Source organism: Brassica napus, unplaced genomic scaffold (genome assembly GCF_020379485.1).
Source record: "Brassica napus cultivar Da-Ae unplaced genomic scaffold, Da-Ae ScsIHWf_1812;HRSCAF=2448, whole genome shotgun sequence".
NCBI classification, from domain to species: domain Eukaryota; kingdom Viridiplantae; phylum Streptophyta; class Magnoliopsida; order Brassicales; family Brassicaceae; genus Brassica; species Brassica napus.
Window position 1 is genome coordinate 17,501 of NW_026015229.1, and position 10,000 is coordinate 27,500.

Sequence of the window (10,000 nt, forward strand, 5' to 3'; positions counted from 1 at the left end):
GATGGTCCCTTAGCTATTGTTCTTGAGAAATGACCGGGTTTAGCCCATTCCTCGAAAGAAGTTTTTATGGGATCCCTATCTACCAAAATTTTGACTTCTGGTTCCGGCGAACGAATAATCATTGAGTCCTCCTCTTTCCGGACAACACATACAAAGAAACCCGCCAACAGTCACTCAAATAATTAGTGAACCGATGATAGATGCTTAGAATTTTGTTCTTTCTCTTCTATCTCCCATCTATTCATCCATTTTCTTTAGTTATTCACTAGAGCAATTATGATCTGGAAGTCGATCTGGGGCAAGTGTTCGGATCTATTATGACATATCCATAGGGTGCTCAACGGACCCCCCCCTTTTTTTTTTTATTAAAAAGCGTTTTCGCACCTTTACATTAGTATTGGTACACAAATAATTTTTTTTTATAACCTAATCTAGTGTATTCATATTTCAATTATAAGTTCCGAAATATAGCCTATTTTTTATGTTTTAAATAGAGGATATTATCCTATTTCAATAACCGCTTATTAGTCATTACTAAGAAACATTCTAGTATTGATATTTAGTCATTTTCAAATCCCTTTTATTCGTTTTAATAGTCGAAAAGAAAAAAATAGAAAAAACTAGATATAGATATTATAGATATTCTCATATTCATGTACTACTTATCCCTAGAGAATACCAGATTAAATAGAACGATTTGAGAAAAGGATATAATGAAATTTTTTTCTGGGATTGGTTCTTCTGATAGAAAAAAGAATCTGGTTTATTTGACCGAGAGGGCCAAGAAACTAAAAAACAATTAATTGTAAAAACAAATAAAGATATATTATAGAATAAAAAAAAAAGAAACAAAGAAAAAGTTCTTATTCGAAGCGCCTCGTGATCGTCAACCAATTCTGTGCTTCAATATAATTACCAGGAGTAAGCGTTATAGCCTGTTTCCAATACTCGGCGGCTTGAGCAAACCAAGCCTCCGCCATTTCAGAATCTCCTTGTTGAATGGCCTGTTCTCCACGGTCGGAATAGGCGGGTCAATTCCCTCCCTGAGAACCGTACTTGAGAGTTTCCTACCTCATACGGCTCGACAACCAACTCTTTTGTTTTGGTGTACCAGTTTTTTTCACTTTAACCTACTTTAACTTTATATCTAATTGAATGAGATTTCTTATAGATATTCATTCGGTTTTTCTTGGATTAAACAAAAGAGAGTAATTACATGAGTTTCAAACTTTCGTTTTGATTTAATTAATATATTAATTAATCTAATAATAAGTTTTATCTTTTCTCCTACCTTCAGAAAAAAAAAGGCATGTCCACTGTTATTAGATATTAGAATTTTCTGAAAGGTAACTATCCCGCTTTCATATATAAATTTATATAGAATCGTTGAAAAAGACTTTTTTTCATACTTCATATCATAAAAAAGAAAAAGACTTACTGTCTTTAGGATCTGATGCTACACCGCTGCTCAATACCTTAGGGGATCCACTCTATTACATAAGTAGATTTCTAAGATTTATCTCATATTATGATATAAATAAACAGCTCTTGTTGTATCGGTCCAAAACCTTTCCAGTTGATCTTTACGGTGCTTCCTCTATCAATTAAATCTTTTTTTATCCATAGAAAATAAAGTATTTAGGCATATCTAGTCTTCACTTCATATTTCGATCCATGAAGTTTATTTATTTGCTACAGCTGATAAAAAATCGTTTTGGACGATGCTTATGTAGAAAGCCTTTTTTTTTTCTAGTATTTCATTGACTAGCTGTTCGTTCTTTTTTTCTATAGTGGAGATAGTCGCACGTAATGACAGATCACAGCCATATTATTAAAAGCTTGTGGTAAAAAGGGGTTTCGTTCTAATGCCCGAAAATAATATTCTAAAGCTTTGGTATGTTCCCCATTACTTGTGTGGATAAGGCCTATATTATAGAGTATATAACTTCGATCATAGGGGTCAATTTCTAGTCGCATAGCTTCATAATAATTCTGTAATGCTTCCGCATAATTTCCTTCAGATTGAGCCGACATCCGTTACGGTCGTCATTCGCTTTAACGAATTCTCCGTTTCAGAACCGTATGTGAGATTTTCATCTCATACGGCTCCTCCTTTAGGTGCATAATGAAAATAATAAATATATGGATATGGAAAAATTTGATGTCATTATGAACTAAGCGGGGCTAATGTTTTTACAAGAAATCCCTAGCCAACCTTCTTGTAAAAGATCTTTTCTTACTACCAAGTGGATTCATATTCATACTAGATAAAAATAAAAAAGGAAACTCTAACAATTTCTTTGTTCTCAACGCCCCTAAATTTCCAGGAATTAGTCACTTCAACAGTCTTCAATGGTTATACGGGTATCCAAAGTACGGACGAGATGGATGTTTATTGTTCCAACCATTTTAATTAGTCCCAATCCCAAAGAAGAAGAAAGAAAAGGAATCTTTTTGAAGAAAGTTTTCGTGTTGTTGATTTCTCGGCGTAGTGCTTCTTCCCCTGTGCCTCCTATTCGTATATTGTATTAGTCTAGTAGGATTGATCTGTAATACGGGAACCGTAGGTAAAAAACCTTTTGCTCAATACTAGAATTCATAATTGAAGCATCTAAGGCTGCACTAATCGTGGATACATGACAGAAGGGATTGCTTTTTTATATTATAAACTTCACCTTCAAAAGCGTAGATTTTTTTCAATACTCATTTTTTTCTATTCCAAATCGGTGAGAAATAGAAAAAAATGATAATGATAATCAAATCGCACCATCTCTGTAATAAGTAAATGCCTCTTTTTCTCCGGAAGTTGTCGGAATGACTCGTAATAAGATATCGGCTACAATTGTAAAGGTTTTATCAATAAAATTTCCATTTATACGCGATCTTGGCATAGGTAGTAATCCATTCTATAACTCTTTTTATTTCCTTTAACTTTTCTTTTGTGAGAAAATTTTCTCACAAACAAAGGAATTTTATAGTACGAACTAACATAAAAGCGGACTCGTTTTTTATAAAAAAATATTCTATCTACTTCCAATTTTTCTATAAAATCTACATTTCTTTGCTATGGAAAATGCTGGGAAGAGCAAACAAGGGATCCAAACCTCCCTACCAATCTATGATACATGAATAGGAAAAAGATTCCCCGACAAAATCCCTTACCTTGTCCCTTTTTAGTTTTAATCAAAAAAGCGGGCAAAGGGGAGTTGTCCGAACTCTTGTTTTTAGTGATTTTTTTTTACTTCACTTAGGTTTTTTAAGTCTGGCGAGAGTAATATTCTACGACAAGCAATTCATTTATTTTCAAACCGACGCATTTCCTATCTATTATTTGATTGACTAACCCTTCATATTGGAATGTGTGAAGAGTCAGATGGTTTGGCAATTCCTCGGGGGCAGATGACTCAAGAAGATTTTGAACCAAAGTTCTAGAGTTTTGTTCATCCTTCACTGTAATAATATCTCGGGGTTTGCATCGATAACTTGGTATATCAACTATACGACCATTAACTAAAATATGCCCATGGTTAACTAATTGGCGCGCTTGAGGAATAGTCAAAGCCATACCCAACCGAAAAAGGATGTTATCCAAACGCATTTCAAGTAATTGTAATAAAACTTGACCCGTTGACCCCTTAGCTTTTCCGGCGATACGAACATATTTAAGTAATTGGCGTTCTGTAAGACCATAATGAAAACGCAATTTTTGTTTTTCTTCTAAACGAATACGATATTGAGATTTTTTTCCGGAGCGTGATTGGTTTCTAAGATCGCTTCCTGCCCTAGGCCTTTTACTAGTTAGTCCCGGTAAAGCCCCCAGACGGCGTATTTTTTTAAAACGAGGCCCTCGGTAACGTGACATAAAGACTCCTTTTTTATTGAAATTGTACAAAAACTAAACAAAATTAAAACTGAACTAAATGATAATGATAAATAACGTAAAATCCACTCCAATAAACTATTGGAATACAAAGAGTCAGAAGATATATTCTCTCAATATACAGATTTTTTTTATTGTATATACAATATATATAAATCAATAAATCACAAAAATTTTCCTTTATTTTCTTCATTTATTTTGCCAAGATCTAACCCTTTTACCCCAATATATATTCCTATATGGAAGTTTATATGACATAATATAAATGGCGTGGTAACTCTTGGAAAAAGGTGAAAGAAGTCTTTTCAATCTTATTTTTTTTTGAAAGTACATTAAAAATCATGTAAAAAAAATGAAAAACTATGTAAAAGCCGGCTATCGGAATCGAACCGATGACCATCGCATTACAAATGCGATGCTCTAACCTCTGAGCTAAGCGGGCTCAACTAAAATAGTGTATACAAATTCACTAAACTACTAGATCGTATTAATTAACTATTCTATTCATATTTTTCCTTATCTATTTAGAATTCATCATATTTTCGATATTCTAGAACAGAATATAGCTCAAATAAATAGTGACTATCATTAAATAAATAAAACAAAACCTTAATGAATTAATATAATATAGCAATATATCGACTTTCTAATTTTGATTTCATGAGTTTCTAAATAAGAAAATTTTAATTAGACCGGAAAGCTTTTTTTTTAAAGTTAAATGATATCTGATTTGAAATTCTTGGTTTTTTTGTTCTAACCTCATGCAATTATTATTATTTGATACTTTTTCTCTTTTATATTCTTTATTATTTTATAGAATTAAATTATTAGAATGAATATTCGAATATTCATTTCGAATATACTTTTTTAGAATTATTCGAATTTCAAATCTACGAAGTAGACTTATAATCTTTTTACATTGCACATTGTAGAATCTAAGTTTCATAATGATCATAAATCTTTTCATGGAAGTAAAAAAAACGAATCGACCGTTCGACTATTTCTTAAAATTGAAGACAACGATGAGAAAGGAAGAACATATATATGTTCTCTAATATATAACCATATTGAATTGCAAATACAAAATGATAGAATCTTTGTTGATTAAACTAAATCAATATGGATGGGGCTAAAAAAAATGCAAGAAGATACCAAAGATAATAAGTATCTGTATGTAATGAATCCACTTTTTCTCATAAGACTGAAACCTTGGAATTCATTACATACAGATACTTATTTTCTTCTTTGGTATCTTCTTGGCATTTTTTTTAGCCCCATCCATATTGATTTGTTTAATCAACAATATTCTATCATTTTGTATTTGCAATTCAATATGGTTAATATTAGAGAACATAATATGTTCTTCCTTTTCTCATCGTTGTCTTCAATTTTAAGAAATAGTCGAACGGTCGATTCGTTTTTTTTACTTCCATGAAAAGAAATTTATGATCATATTGAAACTTAGAATTCTACAATGTGCAATGTAAAAAGATTATAAGTCTACTTCGTAGATTTGAAATTCGAATAATTCTAAAAAAGTATATTCGAAATGAATATTCGAATATTCATTCTAATAATTTAATTCTATAAATAATAAAGAATATAAAAGAGAAAAAGTATCAAATAATAATAATTGCATGAGGTTAGAACAAAAAAACCAGAATTTCAAATCATATCATTTAACTTAAAAAAAAAGCTTCCGGTCTAATTAAAATTTCTTATTTAGAAACTCATGAAATCAAATTAGAAAGTCGATATATTGCTATATTATATTAATTCATTAAGGTTTGTTTTATTTATTTAATGATAGTCACTATTTATTTGAGCTATATTCTGTTCTAGAATATCGAAAATATGATGAATTCTAAATAGATAAGGAAAAATATGAATAGAATAGTTAATTAATACGATCTAGTAGTTTAGTGAATTTGTATACACTATTTTAGTTGAGCCCGCTTAGCTCAGAGGTTAGAGCATCGCATTTGTAATGCGATGGTCATCGGTTCGATTCCGATAGCCGGCTTTTACATAGTTTTTCATTTTTTTACATGATTTTTAATGTACTTTCAAAAAAAAATAAGATTGAAAAGACTTCTTTCACCTTTTTCCAAGAGTTACCACGCCATTTATATTATGTCATATAAACTTCCATATAGGAATATATATTGGGGTAAAAGGTTAGATCTTGGCAAAATAAATGAAGAAAATAAAGGAAAATTTTTGTGATTTATTGATTTATATATATTGTATATACAATAAAAAAATCTGTATATTGAGAGAATATATCTTCTGACTCTTTGTATTCCAATAGTTTATTGGAGTGGATTTTACGTTATTTATCATTATCATTTAGTTCAGTTTTAATTTTGTTTAGTTTTTGTACAATTTCAATAAAAAAAGGAGTCTTTATGTCACGTTACCGAGGGCCTCGTTTTAAAAAAATACGCCGTCTGGGGGCTTTACCGGGACTAACTAGTAAAAGGCCTAGGGCAGGAAGCGATCTTAGAAACCAATCACGCTCCGGAAAAAAATCTCAATATCGTATTCGTTTAGAAGAAAAACAAAAATTGCGTTTTCATTATGGTCTTACAGAACGCCAATTACTTAATATGTTCGTATCGCCGGAAAAGCTAAGGGGTCAACGGGTCAAGTTTTATTACAATTACTTGAAATGCGTTTGGATAACATCCTTTTTCGGTTGGGTATGGCTTTGACTATTCCTCAAGCGCGCCAATTAGTTAACCATGGGCATATTTTAGTTAATGGTCGTATAGTTGATATACCAAGTTATCGATGCAAACCCCGAGATATTATTACAGTGAAGGATGAACAAAACTCTAGAACTTTGGTTCAAAATCTTCTTGAGTCATCTGCCCCCGAGGAATTGCCAAACCATCTGACTCTTCACACATTCCAATATGAAGGGTTAGTCAATCAAATAATAGATAGGAAATGCGTCGGTTTGAAAATAAATGAATTGCTTGTCGTAGAATATTACTCTCGCCAGACTTAAAAAACCTAAGTGAAGTAAAAAAAAATCACTAAAAACAAGAGTTCGGACAACTCCCCTTTGCCCGCTTTTTTGATTAAAACTAAAAAGGGACAAGGTAAGGGATTTTGTCGGGGAATCTTTTTCCTATTCATGTATCATAGATTGGTAGGGAGGTTTGGATCCCTTGTTTGCTCTTCCCAGCATTTTCCATAGCAAAGAAATGTAGATTTTATATCTATTTTTTTTATTTGATTTGATACGTTGTGGTCAATCACGTAAGATTGGTTATTTAGTTGAAAGTACGGAAAGAGAGGGATTCGAACCCTCGGTAAACAAAAGTCTACATAACAGTTCCAATGTTACGCCTTCAACCACTCGGCCATCTCTCCGACATCAGGATTATGACTGAGTACCTGGTGAATAGTCTGTGAATCGTTATTCATCGTTTTTTAGATTATGGTTAATAGATACCTTTTTTGATCAGAAAAATTGGAAGTAGATAGAATATTTTTTTATAAAAACGAGTCCGCTTTTGTTAGTTCGTACTATAAATTCCTTTGTTTGTGAGAAAATTTTCTCACAAAAGAAAAGTTAAAGGAAATAAAAAGAGTTATAGAATGGATTACTACCTATGCCAAGATCGCGTATAAATGGAAATTTTATTGATAAAACCTTTACAATTGTAGCCGATATCTTATTACGAGTCATTCCGACAACTTCCGGAGAAAAAGAGGCATTTACTTATTACAGAGATGGTGCGATTTGATTATCATTATCATTTTTTTCTATTTCTCACCGATTTGGAATAGAAAAAAATGAGTATTGAAAAAAATCTACGCTTTTGAAGGTGAAGTTTATAATATAAAAAAGCAATCCCTTCTGTCATGTATCCACGATTAGTGCAGCCTTAGATGCTTCAATTATGAATTCTAGTATTGAGCAAAAGGTTTTTTACCTACGGTTCCCGTATTACAGATCAATCCTACTAGACTAATACAATATACGAATAGGAGGCACAGGGGAAGAAGCACTACGCCGAGAAATCAACAACACGAAAACTTTCTTCAAAAAGATTCCTTTTCTTTCTTCTTCTTTGGGATTGGGACTAATTAAAATGGTTGGAACAATAAACATCCATCTCGTCCGTACTTTGGATACCCGTATAACCATTGAAGACTGTTGAAGTGACTAATTCCTGGAAATTTAGGGGCGTTGAGAACAAAGAAATTGTTAGAGTTTCCTTTTTTATTTTTATCTAGTATGAATATGAATCCACTTGGTAGTAAGAAAAGATCTTTTACAAGAAGGTTGGCTAGGGATTTCTTGTAAAAACATTAGCCCCGCTTAGTTCATAATGACATCAAATTTTTCCATATCCATATATTTATTATTTTCATTATGCACCTAAAGGAGGAGCCGTATGAGATGAAAATCTCACATACGGTTCTGAAACGGAGAATTCGTTAAAGCGAATGACGACCGTAACGGATGTCGGCTCAATCTGAAGGAAATTATGCGGAAGCATTACAGAATTATTATGAAGCTATGCGACTAGAAATTGACCCCTATGATCGAAGTTATATACTCTATAATATAGGCCTTATCCACACAAGTAATGGGGAACATACCAAAGCTTTAGAATATTATTTTCGGGCATTAGAACGAAACCCCTTTTTACCACAAGCTTTTAATAATATGGCTGTGATCTGTCATTACGTGCGACTATCTCCACTATAGAAAAAAACGAACAGCTAGTCAATGAAATACTAGAAAAAAAAAAGGCTTTCTACATAAGCATCGTCCAAAACGATTTTTTATCAGCTGTAGCAAATAAATAAACTTCATGGATCGAAATATGAAGTGAAGACTAGATATGCCTAAATACTTTATTTTCTATGGATAAAAAAAGATTTAATTGATAGAGGAAGCACCGTAAAGATCAACTGGAAAGGTTTTGGACCGATACAACAAGCTGTTTATTTATATCATAATATGAGATAAATCTTAGAAATCTACTTATGTAATAGAGTGGATCCCCTAAGGTATTGAGCAGCGGTGTAGCATCAGATCCTAAAGACAGTAAGTCTTTTTCTTTTTTATGATATGAAGTATGAAAAAAAGTCTTTTTCAACGATTCTATATAAATTTATATATGAAAGCGGGATAGTTACCTTTCAGAAAATTCTAATATCTAATAACAGTGGACATGCCTTTTTTTTCTGAAGGTAGGAGAAAAGATAAAACTTATTATTAGATTAATTAATATATTAATTAAATCAAAACGAAAGTTTGAAACTCATGTAATTACTCTCTTTTGTTTAATCCAAGAAAAACCGAATGAATATCTATAAGAAATCTCATTCAATTAGATATAAAGTTAAAGTAGGTTAAAGTGAAAAAAACTGGTACACCAAAACAAAAGAGTTGGTTGTCGAGCCGTATGAGGTAGGAAACTCTCAAGTACGGTTCTCAGGGAGGGAATTGACCCGCCTATTCCGACCGTGGAGAACAGGCCATTCAACAAGGAGATTCTGAAATGGCGGAGGCTTGGTTTGCTCAAGCCGCCGAGTATTGGAAACAGGCTATAACGCTTACTCCTGGTAATTATATTGAAGCACAGAATTGGTTGACGATCACGAGGCGCTTCGAATAAGAACTTTTTCTTTGTTTCTTTTTTTTTTATTCTATAATATATCTTTATTTGTTTTTACAATTAATTGTTTTTTAGTTTCTTGGCCCTCTCGGTCAAATAAACCAGATTCTTTTTTCTATCAGAAGAACCAATCCCAGAAAAAATTTCATTATATCCTTTTCTCAAATCGTTCTATTTAATCTGGTATTCTCTAGGGATAAGTAGTACATGAATATGAGAATATCTATAATATCTATATCTAGTTTTTTCTATTTTTTTCTTTTCGACTATTAAAACGAATAAAAGGGATTTGAAAATGACTAAATATCAATACTAGAATGTTTCTTAGTAATGACTAATAAGCGGTTATTGAAATAGGATAATATCCTCTATTTAAAACATAAAAAATAGGCTATATTTCGGAACTTATAATTGAAATATGAATACACTAGATTAGGTTATAAAAAAAAATTATTTGTGTACCAATACTAATGTA

General features: G+C 31.8%; 4 protein-coding genes, 3 non-coding genes and 2 pseudogenes across 8 annotated transcripts in view; 4 read left to right on the forward strand and 5 right to left on the reverse strand.

The window, feature by feature from the left end:
* LOC125598962 (photosystem I P700 chlorophyll a apoprotein A2-like) overlaps positions 1-125 on the reverse strand; it is a 3,771-nt gene extending 3,646 nt beyond the window's left edge. The window contains exon 1 of the mRNA XM_048772640.1: positions 1-125. This exon is cut by the window's left edge and continues 3,646 nt beyond it. The gene's annotated coding sequence lies outside the window, so the exon portion shown is untranslated.
* A 240-nt stretch (positions 126-365) lies between these two features.
* LOC125598970 lies at positions 366-2,707 on the reverse strand (annotated as a pseudogene). The gene is made up of 2 exons (XR_007332822.1): positions 2,704-2,707; positions 366-2,582 (listed from the first exon to the last, which is right to left on the reverse strand). The product of XR_007332822.1 is annotated as an uncharacterized LOC125598970 (transcript).
* LOC125598965 (photosystem I assembly protein Ycf3) lies at positions 366-3,046 on the reverse strand. Its single transcript, XM_048772643.1, has 3 exons — positions 2,768-3,046; positions 1,809-2,036; positions 366-1,018 (listed from the first exon to the last, which is right to left on the reverse strand). Exons 1-3 carry the CDS (start codon positions 2,889-2,891, stop codon positions 864-866), a joined length of 507 nt encoding a protein of 168 aa, XP_048628600.1. The 5' UTR covers positions 2,892-3,046; the 3' UTR covers positions 366-863.
* Positions 3,047-4,249: 1,203 nt separating this feature from the next.
* Positions 4,250-4,322, reverse strand: TRNAT-UGU. The gene has a single exon. It is a non-coding gene; the product is annotated as a tRNA-Thr (tRNA).
* A 1,339-nt stretch (positions 4,323-5,661) lies between these two features.
* LOC125598969 (photosystem I assembly protein Ycf3) overlaps positions 5,662-10,000 on the forward strand; it is a 4,361-nt gene continuing 22 nt past the window's right edge. The window contains exons 1-3 of the mRNA XM_048772646.1: positions 5,662-7,627; positions 8,359-8,586; positions 9,371-10,000. The exon at positions 9,371-10,000 is cut by the window's right edge and continues 22 nt beyond it. Coding sequence (XP_048628603.1) covers positions 7,504-7,627; positions 8,359-8,586; positions 9,371-9,525 — 507 coding nt within the window. The 5' untranslated portion in view covers positions 5,662-7,503 and the 3' untranslated portion in view covers positions 9,526-10,000. The remainder of the gene's footprint in view (positions 7,628-8,358; positions 8,587-9,370) is intronic.
* On the forward strand, positions 5,831-5,903 carry TRNAT-UGU. Its single transcript has one exon. It is a non-coding gene; the product is annotated as a tRNA-Thr (tRNA).
* On the reverse strand, positions 7,175-7,261 carry TRNAS-GGA. Its single transcript has one exon. It is a non-coding gene; the product is annotated as a tRNA-Ser (tRNA).
* On the forward strand, positions 7,688-8,495 carry LOC125598961 (annotated as a pseudogene).
* Positions 8,615-10,000, forward strand: part of LOC125598967 (photosystem I P700 chlorophyll a apoprotein A1-like) — a 5,417-nt gene continuing 4,031 nt past the window's right edge. The window contains exon 1 of the mRNA XM_048772644.1: positions 8,615-10,000. This exon is cut by the window's right edge and continues 4,031 nt beyond it. The gene's annotated coding sequence lies outside the window, so the exon portion shown is untranslated.